General features: G+C 41.1%; 2 protein-coding genes and 1 long non-coding RNA gene across 3 annotated transcripts in view; 1 reads left to right on the forward strand and 2 right to left on the reverse strand.

Annotated features, from left to right (window-relative positions):
* LOC115555039 (complement factor H) overlaps positions 1-23,308 on the reverse strand; it is a 279,134-nt gene that overhangs the window by 138,657 nt on the left and 117,169 nt on the right. The window lies entirely within an intron of this gene.
* On the reverse strand, positions 927-7,738 carry LOC115556344 (uncharacterized). Its single transcript, XM_030373549.1, has 6 exons — positions 6,658-7,738; positions 5,695-5,960; positions 4,985-5,175; positions 4,752-4,848; positions 3,869-4,035; positions 927-1,294 (listed from the first exon to the last, which is right to left on the reverse strand). The coding sequence occupies exons 1-6, from the start codon at positions 6,745-6,747 to the stop codon at positions 1,116-1,118; spliced, it is 990 nt and encodes a 329-aa protein (XP_030229409.1). The 5' UTR covers positions 6,748-7,738; the 3' UTR covers positions 927-1,115.
* Positions 7,116-7,820, forward strand: LOC115556345 (uncharacterized). Its single transcript, XR_003978969.1, has 3 exons — positions 7,116-7,180; positions 7,519-7,647; positions 7,749-7,820. It is a non-coding gene; the product is annotated as an uncharacterized LOC115556345 (long non-coding RNA).

The raw sequence follows: 23,308 nt of genomic DNA on the forward strand, positions 1-23,308 counted from the left end.
TCTCTTTGATCATGGTAGTTGTGACAGTCATTTTAACATGTCAGCAGGCAAGCTTAACTCATTCCAGGATATATTATGCTTTGGCCTATGGCCTACTTGGAACATGTTTTGAAATGGATCTTTAGTAGCCTATATAAATTTGCTCATAACATGCCAGGTGGAATACAAAGCAAACTCTCTCTGAAATGCACATTCATGCTTGTATTGTCATTCCAGGACAAAACACAAATAATGCTACAATGTAATAATATACATCTTTAAATGCACAATAATGAGTCATTCAGAGACTTATCCCTTATGTTTTTATTGGCTCCCAGAATGCAGGTCTGTTAGTGACTCCCAGTATCTCACAGACTGGGAAGTAGAGCCTTGATGTTACTGGGCTCCTTTACTTTGGAACCAGCTCTCTTCATGGGTCAGAGGCACACACTCTTAACTAAATTTAAGCCCCCCTCCCCCTGCCGACTCACCTTTCTTACCTTGTAGTTTGGCCGTGGCGTCTCGCAGTCTCTGTGCTTCCACAGATTCTCCACAGCTCCATCCCTCTGCACCAACTGCAATTTTTCCCGTTAAAAGGGTTTTCCTGGGAGTTTTTACTCAGTGGATGCGATGGTGTTTTTACTCAGTGGATGCGATGTTTTAAGGGAAGAGGCTGTTATTATGATGCTCATGCTATGCAAAGCCCTTTGAGACAAACTGTTTGTAAAAACGGGCTATACAAATAAAACTGCCTTGCCTCGCCTAACCAGCTCGGACGGTAATTCATATTAATGCTACTAGTTTGATCATTGACTGACTACGTGAATTGTTGCACAGAGGAGATTCTTTTATAATTCTTAAAGTCAAACGGTATAGGGTTTATACTAATTGCATGTGTTTAGGCCATTTATAACATCTAGTTAACATCATTAAAAGTAATTTCCAAACACATTAAAGAAAACTTTTATTTATATTTGAACAGAGATGGAGAAGAATCAGATTAACAAAACATCTAGGAACATCTAAGCCATATAACACATGAACACAACACTAACACATTAACACAACACGCAACATTAGAACATCATAAGAACATAAAAAAAACCATCTAAACGAACAAGCTAGCCTAGTCTTCTTTAGGGAAGGGACTTCAAGGCGTCCAGTGCTGCAGAGAGTCCAGCTACCTCTCTGTAAATCGGCAGGTCATCCCTGCACTTGAGGCAGTGATCCGACGTCCTTTTCCATTCCTCAACGCAGAGTTTACACCCCACCAGGGTCCGGCAGCAGGATGAAAACATCGGCTGAGTCATTGTAGCTAAAAAGAAAAGGATGTGTACATTTTAAATATTGATATTGATTCGAGATTGGAACTTCAGAAAAATGAACTGGCAATTTAGAAAAAAAGACATCATATTTTGCTTTAATAAAATATATGCATATGGGGCCAGAGACGTCTTTTACAGGGTTACAGTACTTATACTGATGTAGCCCTATGGGAATTTGGGGTATTTCAGTGTTTCCTCATTGTAATTTTATTTTGTTTATTTTACTTGTCTGTGTCATTGGGTATTTTGATGCTGATGTGTTGATAGAAAGTATTGGTTTACAAGTTAACAGTAGTCTAATTTAAAGGATACTGATTTATATAATATTTAATTTATTTTTTATTACACTGGTAATGTGACTAGCTATTTAATAAGGTTAAAATAGTGAGGTTCATATAAAAGTTTAATTTAATTTAAGAAATTTGAATACATTTAGTGAATTACTATTAGTGCTAGGGCTGCACGATATGAGCAAAAAATGATATCCCGATATTTTTTGGCTGAATGGCGATATACGATATATATCTCGATATTTTCTATAGAGTGGGTTAGATGTTTTTTTTCTAAGTCAAAAGCCACATGTGAGATGTTGCAAGCACTTTTATTAAAACATAGGTCAGTATGACTGCAACATGTGATTTTGTATCGTTATTTTCAACAGAATTGAATGAACATGTTCAAAAAAAGGGACGTTTTTCACCTTCTTCACAAAATAATCACCTATGCAAAACATTATAAAGCTGTAGGTTACACACATTAGCTACCAATAAGAGCATTGGCTTCGTCGCATTGTCCTGTGTACTACGGTGAGGGTTTCAGTGCGCCGTAACTTTAATCCCCCGCCCCCTCCCTTCTCCGTTCCATTTGGGAACATGTTTGGTTTCATTTCGCTTGTTTCGTATATTTTAATTAATTAATTAAGAGCGTCACCAGAGGGCGCCCCCAACACATATGCCGAGCGCCGGCCCTGGTTTCGGGGCAGAAGAAACGGTCGCGGCCGGTGATGCAGCAGCACAGCCACGGAGTATTACGCATTCCTTATACTGCACTTTGTACCGCTGCTGTAAATGGTGGAACAGATTTGTCGTGCTTCCACTTTTAGTCGCAACGGTTTTGCTACACTCTCTACAGATGACCTGCAGCTGCTGCTCATCTGTTTTTTTTTAAACCCGAACTATTTCCACATTATGGAGCCGTTGTTTCTCCTCTTTGAAACAATTTCGTCTACCGCCGCCGTCTCGTTTTCTTTACGGGTATCATCCATGCTTGTTGTGTTGTGAGGGGGCGGCGGGGGCGGGAATGAGGCGTCTTTGCACACGCACGTTCGGAAAGACAGAGCGGGAGGGGGAGGGGTCGCGCTCACAGTCTCCAAGGCAAGCGCTGTAGACACTTGAGGGGGAAACTGACCATTTTAACGCATATCGATATAAACGATATTGTCAAATCTTGTATCCCCGTGGAAATTATATCGATATATCGTACATAGCCGATATATCCTGCAGCCCTAATTAGTGCATTAACTAACCTTAGAGTGAGAGATCTCTCGCCATTATAAGAATTCGGGAGCGCACTCAACACTAAAAGCTAGACACGCTAGGGGGCGCTACATTACATTTCAGAGCCTGAACTTTAAAGGCTCTGTACTTATGCAAGTACAAGTTTAGAAGTTGAATCGATATTTCAATTTTTAACCAAGTATTTCTTATACACAAATATCTGTAGTCAACTTAAAGGTTGGGTATGGAATTATCTTTTTTGGCCACATGAAAATTAAAGTCAATCATCTGTGGAATGGGCAGGGCTCTAAAAACTCCAGCCAATGATTTCCAGAACCACCGAGTGGCATTGGACAGTAAGTACGTCAATGAAACGGTCGAACTGCACTCCCCCTCACCCGCTCGTGACCCCTTCGTGCACGTGCACGTACTCAAAGCTCGTGACCCAGAGCAAGCTTCTGTTTGTTTTTATCCTGCAGTAGCTACTGGAGCTAGCTAACTAGCTAATCCACATTTGGATCTAGCAATAGAAGACAACCCTAAACTCTAACCTAGCTAGCCTGGCTCGCTCGAGTGCATCTGTGTTCGCGCTCGTGCATGATTGTGCGTTCATGTACTTGGAATGGGTCAGAGTCAGCGTTGAAGGAGAGGGGGTAGGACCATTTGAGTTGTGTATTTTCTAAATCTGCTGGCGTTTCGCAAATTTCGCAAATCCCATACCCAACCAGTCTACTTTTGCCACCCGTGAAGTTAACACACAATAAAGTGTGCTTACTGATGATCATTCAAATTTGAAAAGATCATATAGGTTGAAAAAGACCAAGGGTTCTGGATGAAAATAATAGTTTTTTAAGGCAATATTTCTTTTATAAAATGTCTGGATTCTCGACTCTCACTGTATTACTGCCTGAAATCATTTCTGTTTTCAAGTGTTTTTTCATTTGTCTAAATCCTTAATTGTCACTTAAAGACAAATAAACAATTGCTCAAACACTAATTGTAATACTACGTTAGATTACTTCTGTGTTACACTGAGCAATATTCAGACATGCAGAATGAAAACAGTACCTCTGCAAATCAAACAGACGAAGGCCTGTTTGAACTCAGGCCAAACTAGTGAAGAACCACGGCTGACGGTCACCAAGTCGGTTATCTTCTTAGCCACTTCATCCAGCCCTTGGGATGCCTCCAGCAGTTCCTCCACATTGTCCCTCAGCCTTTGGACATGGTCATTTCTGTATTTGGCACATTTTACATAGTTAGCAGATCAAGAAATTGCAGCCATTTGAGAAATAATTATGAGGAATTTAGTTGTATGCACAGATAGGTATTAGCAAATAAAAAGTCCCTGAATAAATGATAGCATGATGGAAAATTACTGAAAATAGCTTTACATTTTCTTAACTATGTGAACAGCTTATTTGAGTGACTGCATTGTAAAAGTTCAAGCTATTACAAGGTAATTTGAGATGAAAAATTAGGGTGAAATGGAGACATAGATGGCGAAGCACTGGAGGATTGACTTAAAGGGATATTCGAGCATAAGTTTAACCCATGCTAACCCTTGCAACTTCAGCAAAGACTGCACGATTGCAATACAATGTTGTCCATTCGTCCACCAAGAAACCACCATCAAAAAGCCTCTCATATCCACAAATAATGGTCAGAGCAGCCCCAAACTTCAGGAACAGCACAAATAGGACCCCAGCCCATGATACAATACATCAAACATCCCTGAGCACAAACTTGTGGCTCCACCGGGAGCCGGAATATCCCTTTAATCTTCATGTTTTTAATAGTGGGGGAAACAAGAGCCCCTGGAGGAAACCCACACAGGCACCGGGAGAACGTGCAAACTCCTCATTGAAAGTTCCTGCCCAAGCCAGGACTCAAACCCAGGAGCTGCTATGGGGTGTTGGGGAAAAAATATGTTTTGCTATCTAAACAATACCTGTCACCGGTACTTGATCGTCGTCGACGCCATTGCCAGTATGCGGTACTCTCAATACCATGGATTTTCCTTGAATTCTGCCTCCAGTACAAAGACCCTTCGAGAGAGAAATGCAGAATAAAGACACAGAGAGAATAACAAGAGTAAACACTGTTATACAGTCAATACTTTCAGACTATTTGCATTTATACAGTATGTAGTATGAAAATTAAATTTAAAAATATATTTTTCACCAGTTGTCCCTTCTGACTCCACAATTTCGTGGCAGAGTGTGTCTGTCAGGATGTAGTCTTCCTCGTCTCCCATGGCCACCTTCAGCTTCACCAGGATGGCAGATACTGTTGCCTCTGCTTCGGTGAATCGCACTATAACAACCCTTGTTGAAATAAGCTTGCCCTCCATTACCTCGGACACTTGAATGGACCTGTAATACATAAACAAACAGTGAAGCAAACCCAGCTACCACATAACAACATGCAGTCTACACTACAGTGATTCAGTTGTCCCAACGGACCAAAGTGTGAGCCCATGTAAAACTCTGAATGCACCACACATGCTGACTTGAATATTAGTTCAGCACATACTTGAGGCACATCACAATCGAACACACCTGCAGCATACCCAGATCATCTGTCACTACTCCACCTTCTCTCATAAATAGGGAGTTTTACATCCAATAGCTAGTGCTTACAGTAATATTGAACTCTAGACTCTGAGTACCTCATCTGATTATTGTTGATAATCTGAAGCTATGTGGATATTGATTGTACATTAGGTATTCTTTAACAACTTTAAAGCGCAAGGCTCAGTACCTTGTGATTCTGAAGTTGCTTACAACCAGTATGCTCTTTCTGCTTACCAAAAGGAGATTGTAAATGAGTTAACTTGAGCACTTTTACCATTGTAATAAGCACATTAAATTATGACCCCAATGCATCCTTGCCTTTGAAATGACCGAGGCGTCCTCACTGATCTCGACAGCATGCTCATATTTTCATTAGTCACAGGCTGACTGCTGCGAAAGGCAAATTGCCTCGATGGAGCTGGGGCTGGGGCTGGGGCTGTCGGGGCCCCTACAGTGTCCCAAACGTCTCCATGAATCTCGTAATGACCATGGTCAAACAGGTCCAGGGAGCTGAATAGCCCACTCTCGACCGGAAAAATTGCGATGTTTGCCGCATCAGTGATGTACAGGCTATCCATGCTGACCTAGAAGAAAGAAAAAATTAATAATAATAAAGTTAAGATTTTGTAACTTACGACGGAGTATTAGGGCCACACGTGAAGAAAAAAAATATCTTTGCCATGTCGATTTTAATCTCGACGCGTCGATTTAAACTTGAAATGTCGAGAATAAAGTTGAAACATATCGACTTTAATCTCGACGTGTGCATTTTCCGTTCCTCTGTAAGCAAGCAGACGCTCCGGGCATCCTCCCAAGCGTGCAGCGGATGACAAAGTAGTCATCCACTGTAGTAGTGCGGCATTGCCATCAGTGGTTGCATTGACGGTTTTAGTCGCCATATTGTTTGGATGAAGAGGCCTAGACTACTTCGTGTCATCCGCTGCACGCTTGGGAGGATGCCCGGAGCGTCTGCGTGCTGACAGAGGAAAATGGATACGTCGAGATTAAAGTCGACATGACATTTAAACTTTGTCCTCGACATTTCGAGTTTAATGTCGACATGTTGACTTTAAATTCGACGTGTCGATTTTAATCTCGTCACGGCGGAATTTTTTTTTTCACGTGTGGCCCTAATACTCCGTCGTAGTAACTACATTGTAAAAAGTATCAATAATATATTTTTGTGTTCACTATTGCACCTGCATTATTTCTTACGCTCGGTGTCTTCTTCTCAAAATGTTACAGACAAGCGAAGTTAAGCTAGCAGTTTGAATCACTTACCTGGAAAATGCGGGCGATCCTGTCGACACGCATATCGTCCATTTTTAGAGTTATTCTCTTGTTCCCTCTGAAGAGCACAAACGTCTCCATTTTATCCGAAGATTATTCTGTTTATGAAGTTATTAGTACGTTTTATTCAATATATCCTGCACGGCCGGGATATCTGAAGGGTAAGAGGACGGTGGAGGTCGCTCAAAGCGAAAGCGCAAAATTTTCTGCGGATTGCTTCTGCGCATGACAGAATGTGAAAAAACCCGCCAAAGCAAAAGAAGAAGAAGAAGAAGACGGTAGGCGGTTAGTTGAAATGGAGTCCAGTTTGTCACCCTACCGAGAAATAATTGAAAGTATGCTCCGAAACGGCCATTCTGACGAAGACATTTCCAGTCATCTCCACCTGGAATGTGGATTGACCAAAGGCTTTTCCAAAGCAAACATTCGCGAATTTTCCGCGCAAAACGGTATAGGAAGAGAAAGGGTGCAGGACTCCAAACTGGAGAGCGAGATTGCTCAAGCAATTAATGAGGTAAGCAACAGCATTTTGATTAATTTGTATGATTGCTAACCGCAGTGTACTTGCAGGTAGTGACCAGTGGCGTTTGTTGCCTACATGTAAAAGAAATGGTGTGCACCAACAATTAGGAAAAACAACAGTGCTTTCTCTTGTAACCGATGTGTTCCTCACAGATCCATGCACTGTAGCAATCACACAAGCCTAAATGAAGAACGCATTATTCCACGTCATAAGCTGACAAAACTTGCAATAACCTTTGTATAGAATCTGTCCAAAATAAGATGGTGTGTGTAATAATTGGTTTGTAATAGGAATATAAAAAAGGATTGCATATTCGTCTTCAATTTCAGACTGGACCATCCTATGGAAGAAGAATGATGACTGGCTACCTGTCCTCCAAAGGTATCGGAGCATCTGAGGGGCGCGTTGGTAGTGTCCTCAGACATATTAACAGGCCATATCATGCAGATCGTCATCAGGTAGTTGTTATGAAACGCTAATAGGATTCTTGTAGGGTAGTTCATTGTGAAAGTGCCCTAACTTTTCTTTCTTATTTGTTGTTTTTTGCTTGATTACTCAGAGATCAAGGAACTTAAATCCAGTGCCATACAGCGCCGAGTGCATGGGTCACAAACTGCACTTAGATCAATATACCATATACCATATATCAAGACGTGTACAGGTAACTTTCTTCGCTCTATGTTCCATGATGTAGTTGCAAACAGTAGATATTGTTTTACTGTTTCATTGATTAAAGCCCCAACAAGAACTTTCATGTGTGCACACAAGTGCCGCTGCTGCGCTCTGTAAAAATATTTTTCATGTTAAATGTTGGACTGCATTCAATGCAGCAGCTTCTCACAGGACTGTGCGAAAGTTTGGACTTGTTTATTTATGCTTTAGAACATGAAATCATCATAAAATGCTTATAACATTGTATCTCTCTTACTCTGATTCCACATACATCTGTGTTCAGTTAAATCTGCTGCATTACCATTACAGCACCCTTTCAGAGACATTACCAGTTCTGCTCTCTCCATATAGAAATGACCAATCTTTTCACAGATGCTCTCGTTTGCTGGTGCAGGTCATATAGAAGCATCAGTATTAAACAGAAACTGGTTCATAACCAGTTAAAAGTTCCTCTGGGTTGATTTAAGTGAAACACATTGGCTTATCATAGCTCTGGTTTTACGCCTCCTTATCTGGGAAGAAACAAACTGATATTAAAAAAAATAATAATAATGGTGACAGTTACACAATGCTGTCTGTGATTAAGTAATGAAAATTGGCTTCAACAATGCTTATGTAAACACAAATATGAATTAGTGTTGATAACTGTAACACTTGTGTATTGCTGTTTTGCAGAAGTGCTGTCCTACAGCACGGAATGTGGGACCAAATACGAGTGGACCACGGAAGAGAGTTTTTCTTAACTCTTTTCATGCAGGAGAAATTGGCAGGCTACAGAAATAACACAGCAAGGGAGCCGTACCTGCAAACATCATCAACACATGTCAGTTGGCTTATTGTCCTCTTTCCCTTAATCACTCAGCTGCTAGCTGATAATATTGATTTCTCTGTCAGCACAATGGTATGGTCAGAGCCCAGTAAGAATAGTATCGTTGCTGCAGCTGATAGGGATCTGAGTAAATTCAAGTAAACTGTTCTTCTCTGAAAGACTGCTTGCTATTTCCTCACCAGTCAAAGATATGCATTATTTGTCTAGCTGATGCCACAATAACTGTACAAATATAAATGCATGAAAAATCACCTAACTAATTGGGTTCTTGATTATTGTTGTCATAGAAAAATTATTTTTTTTCGATGATTACGATAAGCTGCAGATTGTTATTGTCATTATTGAAATTAAATGTAACATTTTGTTTTTACTCTTTTGAAATTACAGAATCATATCGTTGAAAGGATGTGGCCAGATGTTAATAACAGGGTAAACTACCCTCTGAAAAGGGCTCTCATCCACCTTGTAGACCAGGAGGAACTCAACATGGAGGACAACTTGACACGGTATTGTGTGTCCACGCTTACCTGTCAGGTGGCTCAGATTGGACTTGACCGGATGGTGCAGTCCTGGAATGCACACAGGATCCAAGGTTAGCATACCACGTTTTTTTCTGTATAACCCTATAAGAACATAAAAGTAAACTGAATACTTGTATCTTTTTACTAACAGCTCACTTGAATAAACTTTTTTTCAAGGGCTTACCAGGGTTACAAACTGAGGTGGATTGATATGCATGATGGTAATATGTTAATAACCCAAACCTGATTTGTGTTATGATTTGCTTCTTTTAGGCAAGGGCATCCCAGATCAACTGGCTCTGGGTGGATGCCCAAAGAAGGCGCCAGCAGATTGTCTGCCAGAGGCTGCAGGAGCTGCACACACTTACCTGCAGGAAGTGGGGTCCTCTTTGACACAAGTGTCAATGTTTGGGAGAAACCCATTCTCCACAGCGTAAAACCAGACAGTAGCTGAACATGAATTTGCACAGCAGTACAGCGACGTTTCGGAATTCTATAACCGCACCGTCAACTATGAACCAACCCATTTCCAAAATGGAATTAGGGATCTTATTGACATTGTGAGAAGACATGTGTAGCGTGATCTGTCGGATCGCAGAAGCCATGCAGGGTCTGGCCTGGAGCTTCCTGTATGTTAGTTGACAAGTTTTTTTTTTATGTTCTAATGTTGCGTTGTTGATGTGTTAGACGGCTTAGATGTTTTGTTAACCTGATTAGTCTCTGTTCAAATAAAAGTGTAAAAAAAAAAAAACGTCAAATTTGTAAATCCCCCATACCGTTTGACTATAAGACTTCTATAAGAATCTCCTCTTTGCAACAATTCACGTAGTCAGTCAATGATCAAACTAGTAGCATGAATATGAATTACGGTCCGAGCTGGTTAGGCGAGGCAAGGCAGTTTTATTTGTATAGCCCGTTTTTACAAACAGTTTGTCTCAAAGGGCTTTACATAGCATGAGCATCATAATAACAGCCTCTTCCCTTAAAACATTGCATCCACTGAGTAAAAACACCATCGCATCCACTGAGTAAAAACTCCCAGGAAAACCCTTTTAACGGGAAAAATTGCAGTTGGTGTAGAGGGATGGAGCTGTGGAGAATCTGTGGAAGCACAGAGACTGCGAGACGCCACGGCCAAACTACAAGGTAAGAAAGGTGAGGCGGCGGGGGGGGGGGCTTAAATTTAGTTAAGAGTGTGTGCCTCTGACCCATGAAGAGAGCTGGTTCCAAAGTAAAGGAGCCCAGTAACATCAAGGCTCTACTTCCCAGTCTGTGAGATACTGGGAGTCACTAACAGACCTGCATTCTGGGAGCCAATAAAAACATAAGGGATAAGTCTCTGAATGACTCATTATTGTGCATTTAAAGATGTATATTATTACATTGCAGCATTATTTGTGTTTTGTCCTGGAATGACAATACAAGCATGAATGTGCATTTCAGAGAGAGTTTGCTGTGTATTCCACCTGGCATGTTATGAGCAAATTTATATAGGCTACTAAAGATCCATTTCAAAACATGTTCCAAGTAGGCCATAGGCCAAAGCATAATATATCCTGGAATGAGTGAAGCTTGCCTGCTGACATGTTAAAATGACTGTCACAACTACCATGAGCAAAGAGAAAAAACATTTGTTTATAGTGTAGGCTACAGTAGCCTATTCCTCATAGCTCTCAGGCTGTGAGGAAATCAACATCCCGCGATCGCAGCTCCTGTCATGTGAACGCGCACAGAGCGCAAAGCTCAGAGCCGGACAATGACCACCGTCGTCATACCATACTCTGACGGGGGCTTTAGGTTTTGTTGAGCCGAATTATGAACACAGAGCCTGGAAATGTTGAGCCTCCGTCATAGTAAAGCCCTCAGGTCTACTCTGCATGTATTAACTGTGGCTTTACATCAACTGCACTGAAGTCATCATAACTTCATAAGTTCTCATTTTCAAATTATTATGAATACTATTATTGTTATTTGAAGCCCTGTCAGTCTTGACTGTGGGTGGTGTGGTCCTCTGTGTCTGCTAGTGTCTATAATACAGTAATATTTTTGTCGACATTATCAAACGGAAGAACTTTTATTATGAAGAGCACAGGGCAATGAAGCACGCTAGCCAATAAGAGGACCCGCCCACCGGCGGAAACCAGATATTGAGTGGTAAACTCGTTTCGCTTAGTAAGAACCAAAAAACGAATGAACGAACTGAAATTTTGATTTTCGTTTTCTTGTCAAAACGAAAAAACGAAAAAACGGCTTGTTTTCTGCTCGTGTCAATTATTCCCAAAAAACAGAGTAGTAAAACGTACCTTGCTCCAACTTGTACGTCACGGCCTTACTCCGTCCCGGTACCGTACTGTCCACTCCAGCATAAAAAGATCTGAAGATGGCAGACTTCTGGTCCGAGGAGAGGGAGGAGAACTTAATTCGCTTGCTGGAGGAGTAACCTGTCCTTTACGACGTTGGCAGCAAGGGGTACAGCAACAGGGACAGCAAGAAGAGAGTTTGTTGTGACATTGCGGTGGCAATTGGTGTATCCGGTGTTTCAGTTCAAGTGGTGACCGGTTTAACTGGTGACTTTCAGCCGAATGCTTCGCTTGTTGTCGTGGCTACGCCAGATGTTGGAAATCGGGACCAGACACGTAGCTGTCCTTGCGATTGCCTCTTTGATTCGTTATTCAATAAAATGTCAAAAACATTACAATCTCATTCGTTTTTGGAGTGTAATTGGAAGAAACTTGTCACGTAGAACCGTTCTAAGCCGAAATAAATGGAAAATGAATGTTTAAAATATGATACATTACGGGATTCGAATTCATACCATTGCGGGGAAAAAATATAACAATCCGCAATTCCATTCCATTGTGCCGTTGACCCACTGGGGAAATTACCGCCGTAGTATAATAGAATTCGCAAATACTTCTTGAAAACACGAAAGGCAGCCAGATCAACTTGTGACCCTACTTTCCATGTAGTTATGACCATGCATTGGTCGCGTATCCCAAAAATAAGACGCCTTTACATCCAGTTAATCCAAACCTAATGTTGTGTTGCCCTCCACTGCTTGAAACTAGCCAAAAACCCTGTTATGCGCTCATTCGATCATTTCGGTCGCCTGATGTGGTGTTGTCGCGTCCTCCTTCTTTATATCCTCTCTGTAAGCAAAGCAGCGACTTCGGAAATCAATGTGACGCAAGGCGATATCTCTTTGAGACACAACGTTTATTCACATGAAAACATACATTACGAGATTCGAACTCGTACCATTGTGGGGAAAAATATAACAATCCGCAATTCCATTCCATTGTGCCGTTGACCCACTGGGAAATTCGCCGCCGTAGTATACTAGAATTCGCAAATACTTCTTGAAAACACGAAAGGCAGCCAGATCAACTTGTGACCCTACTTTCCATGTAGTTATGACCATGCATTGGTCGCGTTTCTAAAAAATAAGACGCCTTTACACCCAGTTAATCCAAACCTAATGTTGTGTTGCCCTCCGCTCTTGAAGCGTGGTAAAGTTAGTTTTTATTGGACGTTGGATATTCGACACATTCGAAAATTCTATTTAGCACTGGCTTCGATGGACGAATTTGTGTCAAACCAACTTAGATGTGTTAATACAAGGCCTACCTATGTAAAACAAAGCACCATTTGATTTTATAAAAAAAAATGTAATGTTAAAAAAGGCCATAAATCTATTATGCGGCTTGACCTTTTGACCTACCCATAGCAAAACACATCTGGTGTAATCAACTAACTGCCCCACACATAACACAAAGCTTATTTTTTCCAAAAACCCACGTTTTGATTTTATAAAATAAATTTAATGTTAAAAAAATATTTATAAAATCAAAGGGTAGGTGTTTTGAGAAAATAAGCTTTGTGTTATGTGTGGGGCAGTTAGTTGATTACACCAGATGTGTTTTGCTATGGGTAGGTCAAAAGGTCAAATATATATCATAATAGATTTATGGCCTTTTTTAACATTACATTTTTTTTTATAAAATCAAATGGTGCTTTGTTTTACATAGGTAGGCCTTGTATTAACACATCTAAGTTGGTTTGACACAAATTCGTCCATCGAAGCCAGTGCTAAATAGAATTTTCGAATGTGTCGAATATCCAACGTCCAATAAAAACTAACTTTACCACGCTTCAAGAGCGGAGGGCAACACAACATTAGGTTTGGATTAACTGGGTGTAAAGGCGTCTTATTTTTTAGAAACGCGACCAATGCATGGTCATAACTACATGGAAAGTAGGGTCACAAGTTGATCTGGCTGCCTTTCGTGTTTTCAAGAAGTATTTGCGAATTCTAGTATACTACGGCGGCGAATTTCCCAGTGGGTCAACGGTACAATGGAATGGAATTGCGGATTGTTATATTTTTCCCCACAATGGTACGAGTTCGAATCTCGTAATGTATGTTTTCATGTGAATAAACGTTGTCTCAAAGAGATATCGCCTTGCGTCACATTGATTTCCGAAGTCGCTGCTTTGCTTACAGAGAGGATATAAAGAAGGAGGACGCGACAACACCACATCAGGCGACCGAAATGATCGAATGAGCGCATAACAGGGTTTTTGGCTAGTTTCAAGCAGTGGAGGGCAACACAACATTAGGTTTGGATTAACTGGATGTAAAGGCGTCTTATTTTTGGGATACGCGACCAATGCATGGTCATAACTACATGGAAAGTAGGGTCACAAGTTGATCTGGCTGCCTTTCGTGTTTTCAAGAAGTATTTGCGAATTCTATTATACTACGGCGGTAATTTCCCCAGTGGGTCAACGGCACAATGGAATGGAATTGCGGATTGTTATATTTTTTCCCCGCAATGGTATGAATTCGAATCCCGTAATGTATCATATTTTAAACATTCATTTTCCATTTATTTCGGCTTAGAACGGTTCTACGTGACAAGTTTCTTCCAATTACACTCCAAAAACGAATGAGATTGTAATGTTTTTGACATTTTATTGAATAACAAATCAAAGAGGCAATCGCAAGGACAGCTACGTGTCTGGTCCCGATTTCCAACATCTGGCGTAGCCACGACAACAAGCGAAGCATTCGGCTGAAAGTCACCAGTTAAACCGGTCACCACTTGAACTGAAACACCGGTAAGGAGGCTATACTTTGATTTTCTTTTCTGTTACTTTTTCCTTTCCTTGTTTCCTGTTTTTATTTTCGGGGTAGGCTTAATAAATAAATATTTACTGCTGGTCATAGGCCTACTCCATCCGCTAATGCTTTGTGGGGTCAAAGGTGATTGTAAAATAGTCTTTAGTTTAAAATGTGCAAAGTGTTTTGCTAACATTAGGCTACTGTCTTTTACAGAAAAAGAGGTGGGCAAAAAAATCCACTCCCTCCGGACACAGTACAGGTACAGCAAGGCACCAGCATCAGGGGGTGCCGGTGGGAGAACTGGCAGGCAGGACTGGGTACTAAGGAGGCTCTCTTTCCTGGAGCCATATATCAGGAAGAGAGGTTGGTTTAATATCGAATTAATTAAATATTAAAAAAAAAATATATATATATATATACACAATTATTTAGTTAGCCTCTAATATTAAGACCATGTAGCTTTTATTCAATTAGCGTTATAACAAGATCTGTAGCCTAATCTAAAGCCTAAAGATCTGTAGACCGTTCTAAATCCACTTCCACCAACTTTTAAGTGCGGTTCGGTTATACAAGAAAATATTAAACTATTCTTAGGCCGAATATAAAATCAATGTAAAAAAATAAGGTTATGGGCCGAATTCGGTTACAATTCAGCATCTGCTGGCCCACAACTAGATCGTCTCATTTCCTCGTTACACACTTTAATTTAATTATATTTAAATTATTATGACCATGGAGCCTTTATTGGCATGGGTTTCATTCTGTGTAGCATGGACAAATCTGAGAAACACTCACATTCAGAATGCATTGGTTTACATTTCGTTATTTGGAGCACTGTTATTTTTTATTTATTTTCAGTTTTTGAGGAGGTGCTTCAAAAATGCAAAATTTTCTGCAATCATCCAAAATCCAATGGAAAAACCCGTTGGCTTGTTGTCAAGGGAACCCAGGGCGATGCTCAGTTCCGGGTTGGCCAACATTCGTCATCCCTCCACCACTCTATACTGTAAAAATACAAGTTCAAGTTGAATCATAATGCATGAATTTATTCTTTATTCTGCCATAGTATTTATTGAGCTTTTTCTTCAATTTTTTTTGTTGTAGCAGCGAAATGCATTGTGTGTGCGCGTGTGTGTGTGTGTGTCCACTGCCCAACCCCGCCCATCCTCTGGTGTTTAATAGTCTGACTGAGTTTTCATAAAGATTATACAATGCATATTACACCCCAACTGTTTCTGCTGTGGGTTTTGAAAGTAGGCCTATCCAAGAGAACCGTGACCCGCGCTTTTGAGGTTTACACCCGCCGCGACTCCGTTTTTAAAACAACCCGTGAAGCTTGCCACCCTGCATCACCGTCACCTTGGCTTTACTGGCAGCGATGAGAAGTTTCCAAATATTTATAATTTATGTATTGTATGCAACCAGGAATTTATGTATTTTATAATATTGTGGGTTGTGGTTTCTTCAGGCCCCTCCACAGCGCTACGCGCCGATACTGCTATAACACGCTATTTTACGTTGAAATGCGACGTAATCCAGTGTTCACGATTCAAAGCGACTTAACCGATGTAAGTCGCTTTGGATTAAAGCGTCTGCTAAATGCCCTAATGGTAATTGTAATTCGCGAAAACGTACACTGTCAACGTATGCTTTTGGCGACTGGGTTGCCTCTTGTGAAATGTTGATATAACGTAGGACAATTAACATTACAATCAAACGTAGGGTACCCCGAGAGGTAGGCCTACAGGCTATACCTTAATGACAATAATGTTATCAATGTTTAACGTATAGGATACGTTTAAATTAAATGTAAACCATCCAAGAGGGAGCCTAAATAAATAACAAAAAATATGTTCAATAAGATGTAATCAGGGACGAAATACGTTTAATGAAACGTTCCCCGAAAGGGGAATATGCCTTAATGACAATAATGTGTGATGTTCACATTTAACATATCTGGGATACGTTTCAACCAAACATAATCCTAGAGGTAAATAAATGGCAAAAAATTCGAATTCGTAGAACGAATTCGTATTTGCGAAATGTTCAATAAAACGTAATCACGGAGAAAATACGTTTTTCAGACCAACGTAATTGAGAATGCCGAATAGTTCTCTGGGAACGTCATTTTGATGAGATAGGGTTGCTCTGTCAGTTGTCATACAAAGCCGACGGACGTGGTCTCTATAGCAACGACCTCAGCTACCTAATACTGATCAAAAATGATTGTTTCTCTCAATCAAAGCACAAAACAGGACAACTGATGTCCATAGACTTAACACACACGTGTAATTAACAAGGACACGGTGTAGTTTTGTTTCACAGATTTCACTGTAAAATCGTTGTTAATGTGCAGCCATCGGGTCTTCCGTTAGCCAATGGGATGAGTGCCCATAGCTTCATATATTACCGTGGAGGGATTACATTGTAATGAGTGTAAAACCCCCTGCATCTGACGCACAAGGGTACCCTTTTGCGTCAGAAGCTGAAGCCAAAGTCACTGACGCATTCGGAGTGAGAATGTGTTGATTAAATATATCAGTGAATTGTCACAATTTCTCAGAATCAAAAGGTGAAAGTAGAAACGGTTGGCCAAAAGCTGTCATATTGTTGGTTATCACATTCAATTTTTAACAATAAATTATCTTTATGGAGCTCCTTAAGGGACATTAGGGAGAACGCTCCCGGACAGAACATTAGTTTGGAAGTCGTGCTTAGTGACACGACAAATACTTCCAATCGAAATACATGAGTTGAAATTTGTGCTTCTTGGCACGACATTTTTGAAAATACGTGTCCCCGATCACGAGTCAATAGATTAAATGACGTGACAGTCACGTATTTTCGTGAGACCGGGTTGGATGACCACATGCTTAAAGGAATGTATGGCTGACCGTCCTTATCAATACGGCAATTCTGAGCATGTACGAGGGCGGTCATATGATATGCAACACAGCTCAGTTTGAAAGGATAAGAAAGACCGGGATCGGATGACCCGGCAGTGTCTTTGCAAACCTCACTCGGCTTTGTTGTTTCTCGTTTTGCGGGTAACAGTAAGGTCTCTGTCAATACTTGATATGGACTCCCCGATTCCTCACGTTATTTTAAGACAAAACTTTCGTATCACACCAATCCCAGCGTACGATTACAATAATTAACGTAACACGCCCATATAAAAGCACGTCTTCAGGAGTCTCGTCCAACGATAAAAAAGAGACCGAAATTGAGACACTCGTGTCACTAGTTCTTCACCAGCCCGCCCGAACAGCGTGCCAAGGCGAGGACGACATCGACTAGCACTACGGCACTAATTATATTGTTTGCTGCGCCACGGCGCGAAACGGCCACTCCTGTTTAAGGTCTCTCCGCTCCCCAGCAACGCTACAGGCCTGCATCTCTTCCCATGACAACTGGTTGGGTACCCATTTATTTTAGGTAGTTAAATGCCGGCTTAGTTTAGGACTGAACCGTTTGAGTGAATACCAAGAAATTGAAACAGTATATATGTGTATGTGTGTGACTAATTTTCAGTAAATAGTTCAAACGTATTTCTCTTGAATATTGTGTATGTCATTGGGTATTTTGATACTGATGTGTTGATAGAAAGTATTGGTTTACAAGTTTACAGTAGTCTCATTTACCGGATACGGTAACCCTTCCTTTTACAGTCCCCTAATTACTAGGTATTTACTAGTGGTGAAACGGATCAGTGTGTCCACGGTTCGGTTCAGATAACCGTTTTGGGCCTCGGTTTCGGATACGGTTCGGATTAGGATCATGTCCGTGATAGTAAAAAGGCGCACTTTTATTTGACGGAGGGTTTGGGGGAGAAACACAAAAATGAATGAGACCCACGGGCTATTTGCAATGTGTTAATTGACTGCAATCAGACAACTTGCTAGGGTTTTTTGTGCAATAAATGTTCCCCTAAATGCATTTGAAAACATGGTGCAGTTTAAAGCCCAGTTTGTTTTGAACGCTGACAGGCTGAAGGGAGGGGCGGGAAAAGTCTCATTGGCTCGGGCAGCACTGGAGAGAATGCATTCCGCTGGGTCCTAAACACCCTTTTGTATCGGACGTAGGCTACAGTAGGCAAAATACGCTACATAAGGCAATGCCTTCATGAAACCGAAATCTGCGGATCTCCAGAATGCTCCGAACTGTGGTAAACGAACCGAACGGATTCGGATACAATTCGAATCCGCTGCAGGCCTAGTATTTACCCGGTACATACATGGTCAATCATAGTGTATTACTGGGTAATTACCACTGGTAATAAGAAGGTAAATACAGAGGTAGTTACCCGGTAAATACACGGTAAATTATAGTGTATTACTGTGTAATTACCACTGGTAATAAGAAGGTAAATAGAGGAATTACAGCTGATGTACCAAGTAAAACCTCCACTATTACCCATCAACTCAACTAGCGTGTAGTTGTAACTGTTTTAGGTTGGTAATAACTCCGATATTGTGTACTTCCTAGGAAATTAGGCAACCAATTCTTAGAAACACCTATTATCCAAGGTTTATGTTGTTAACAGCCCAAGGTTAATGATGTACTATCTAGAAATTAGCATAATACTTTCCAATAAAATACTTTTTCTTAGTTATTATTCATAGCTACACCCATTTAGAAAGGGTTTATTCGATTTACCACTATGGAATTACTTACCTGGTAACAACCTCTGCAGGAATCTGTTTTCCTCTAGTGTCATGGTACATCTTCTTAAATACTGGGTACGAAGCCGTTTGTTTCCATGGTATTACCAGGTTCTTACCATATCATTTATAATAGATACATTCCATTGTCCATGCAGTCAACACAAACTTGTACCATGTACGTTCTGCGACGTTACCAAGTAAAACACGACAATTTACCCAGTAAGTAAGCTGAAACTGTACTGTAAAAGGAAGCCTTGTTTGTTTCCATGGTATTACCAGGCTCTTACCATATCATTTGTAACTGGTTATTGCCTTTTCCATGCAATCAACACAAACCATATATGTTCTGCAACATCGTTCACCAGTAGTTAAGGCGAGACACGGCAGGCAAAAACATCGATTTTTCATGCAGTGGTCAATTTTGAGATTTTGGGCTAGTTTACTCCTTCAATATGTGTTCTTTCAAGCTACTATAAATAAAACGTTGAAAATGTACACAAAGATGTTTATTTGAATACATTTTGTTTACTTGCAGCAGTAAGTTACTCCCGAATTTACCAAGAAGTTAGCATTCCAACGCGACATGCCGAGTTTCGCCTGTTTACTGAAGACTTTCGTGTCCGGTATTGTTGTAAAGCTCCGAGTCCCCTGCACAATGATCTATTCTCCAAATAAGGGCATTTCCTTTCTATCAGTAACCAATCGTGAATGTCCAACGGGGGTTTTAAAGCTAATGAAGAAATCTCATTGGCTATTGCTGATTTCTACTAACGTGATTCGCTCAGACGCATCACGTGGTGTACTTTGACACTTCCGTGTTTAGCTTACCGCGGGAGCTTCCAAAATGCTGGTACCACCGCAAATGACAAGGGAGAGAAAAAAGCAATTGGGCATAGCAAGATGTGGAAAGGGAAGGCGATCTATTGGATTAGCTGTTAAAACACCAGCAAGCAGCACATCTGATCGTAAGCTGTCGTTGGGAAACCGAGGGGGGGTTAATGACAGTGCCACTGACTGTGCGACACAGCAGTGGCTAATTGTGCATGTCACACGTCTGAATGAATTGATTCATGATCTCTTGTGCCCCAATTGTGCTACTGCGTCGGGTTTATTTATAAAGGTTGATCCAGAGAATCATGGCTTTTGCAGTAGTCTGCTTTTAGAGTGCACTAATTGCAAAGGAGAGAGCAGGTATAGGCGGAGCGTGTACACATCCACACGGCTTCAAAGCGAGACGAGAGGGGACGTCGCTTTTGACGTCAATGTCCGCATGGTGCTTTTGGCCCATGAACTAGGCATGGGATATGCTGCTCTGAGGAAGGTCAGTAAGGTGTTGGGGATCCCTTCCCTTCACCTGAAAACATACCAGAGGCATGACAAGAGAGTGACAGGTAGGCTATGGAAACAGGGATGGTACAGGGATGTTGATTTTGGAGGTCTAATGACCTGTTACATTTTATGGTGTTGTTGTAGACTCTAACAGCGAACATATTGTCATGGATGGAACAAGGATGGATTTGTAACAGTAGAATAAAATGTCATCTCATACATTGTGTTGTATTGGTCAGTTTTACTTGAGTTTTCAGTTCAGTGGCAAAAACAAAGGACACTGGAATAATGCAGCCTTATGGGAGAGAGAGAGACTATTATGTTATACCTGTTGTAATAGTATAACATTATAGGATGGCCTTATTCTTTATAGTCATTTACAGTTGGCTTGTCCAATTGGCTATGACATTACACTACATACTGCACGCTAGCCCAGCTCCTTTACCACTACACTACCACCGCCCCAACATGGCTGCATAGTCTGCTCCCTGGTCCTTTTTGCCACTCTAAGTCAACAATAAAGTAACAGTTCTTGGCATTTTTTATTTTAGTGGCGGAAATTGTAAGAGGACTGGAGTCACTGCACAAGACCAGGGAGCAGATCAGGCAGGCCTATGCGGATGTTGACCCCGAGTTGGCAGAGTTGCTGAGGGAGGATGCTGATGCTGTTATCAACATCGGTGTCTCTTTTGATGGCACATGGCAGAAAAGAGGTTTCACTTCCCATTATGGGATTGGCATATGCATAGACATTCTCACAGGTTTGGTAATTGACTTTGAGGTGTTATCCTCTTACTGCCATGCCTGTGTCCTAAAGCAAAGTGCTGTGAATGAGGGCAAGATTACGGTGGATGAACTGGACAGCTGGAGGGAGAAGCACACTGACTGTGCAAAGAATTTCAGTGGTTCAAGTAAGGCAATGGAGCAGGAGGCAGCAAGGAGAATGTGGGCCAGATCAGTGAGTCGCCACCAGCTGCGCTACACTGAGATGCTCTCAGATGGTGATAGCTCTGCCTTTAAGGAGGTACTATCACTGAACCCATACCCTGGGAATGAAATTGTGAAGCTGGAGTGTATTACCCATGCTCACAAGCGAATGGGTACAGCTCTCAGAAAATTTAGTGCAGAGCACAAATTGGGAGGCAAGGGTTTGGGGAAACTTACTACAAAACAATGCAAAATTATTACAGGGGGGCTATTTTGAATAATCAGGGGTCTGTAGATGCAATGAAAGCTGAAATATGGGCAGGCCTTCTCCACTCCATGTCCACAGATGAGACACCATTGCATACTAGGTGCAATGTGTCTTGGTGTTGGTATCGGAGGGCAGAGGATAAAGGTGAGACCCCCGAAAGCCACACACAACATGCTTCCAATTACCTCACCCGAGAGGTGGGCGAGAAACTATATATATACTGCATGATGATTAATATAGTTGATCATAATGCAGTGTATAGTTTAATATTCGGCAAAAATCGACTAAACTATATTTGAAAATATTAATTGCATCCCGTTTAACAATAGGCCTAATGCATTATATTAGCAAAGTTACCTGCAGTAAGTAGCAGCCCACCATTGGCAACTACTAAAATCAGGTGACAAAATGTATTTTTTTGTGATTTTTATGTGATTTTATATGATTTATTTCCAGAAAAAAATCCATGGTAACGTCTCTGCCACCAGTCGGTGAGTGTAACTTGTTGACGGTCCCTAAAACAGGTAGCAGCCAGAACGTAAATGACGTTGTTGCACAGACATCGATGGCGACAACATGCGTTTGTGATTTTCGCGATACGGTGTCCTAAACCGTCCTCAACATACTAAGCCTGTAATGTATTGCACTTATGTTGATGAATCCGATTGGGTGGTAAACCGAATATCCGGCGAATATCAAACCGGAGGCTAACTTGCACCTGTTGAGGTGGCATGCTCCGGTAGAGCTGCTCTTTAGCATCGCGCTAACCGGGGCTAACAGAGCCTGTCTCTTCCCGTCCTATTAACTGTACTTATGGGAGAGAGCCCGATTAAATCCGGATATTTTAATAAATTGGGTGTTATAGGTTTTAAACAACATGTCCGAGTTATTTGAATGACAGAAGCTCCGCTAGCTCGATGCTAAAGGTCTAACCGGAGCTAACAGCCTGTCCCCTCCCGTCCTATTAACTGTATTTATGGCTATTTCTTTTTCTCTTTTCAATATGACCAAACACAATGGCCAGAGGACCAGCATCCTTTCTTAACTGATAAACAAAATAATCTTTGAGTTCTACATGTTCTAGAAATGTTCATTAATTGACAGTCCTAATGTTTATTTTCTTGTCTTCTGATTCTTTATTACAGTATGGAAGGGGAGATTTGGAGGTACCTGGTCAGGTCTTGGTCAGCCTTCAAATCCCAGATGTGGAGTCTGCACGGATACCTCACAGAGAAGACACTAAAGAGTCATCTATCATTCATCGAGGGGACTCATTGGTTTGCGAATGACCACAAAGATGCTCCCATAGGCAGATTGCTGCATGGCATTCACCCCTTATTCAAATTGTAGAGGTTGAAACAGTCTTCCTTGTTGTCACTTGCCATAACACTGTCATGTGTTTTATGAAAACACCATCAGTAACATTAGGCCTGTTAAGCCCTTTGAGACTGTAATGGTGATTAAGGGCTATACAAATAAAATTGAATTGAAATTGAATTGAATGTGGACGGCTCTTTTTTTCGATTTCTTCAGTGTTCAGTGCCTGTTTGTGAGATATGCATTGTTTGAAAGAAAAGCCTTTTGATTTTGTTTAATTTAATATGCCTTTCATCAACAGTGGTTTGGGGTTTTATAACAACAATTAAAGTGCTTAACTACTGGTGAACGATGTTGCAGAACATATATGGTTTGTTGATTGCATGGAAAAGGGAATAACCAGTTACAACTTGTATGGTAAGAGCCTGGTAATACCATGGAAACAAACGAGGCTTCCTTTTACAGTA

This window comes from Gadus morhua, chromosome 12 (assembly GCF_902167405.1).
Source record: "Gadus morhua chromosome 12, gadMor3.0, whole genome shotgun sequence".
NCBI classification, from domain to species: Eukaryota; Metazoa; Chordata; class Actinopteri; order Gadiformes; family Gadidae; genus Gadus; species Gadus morhua.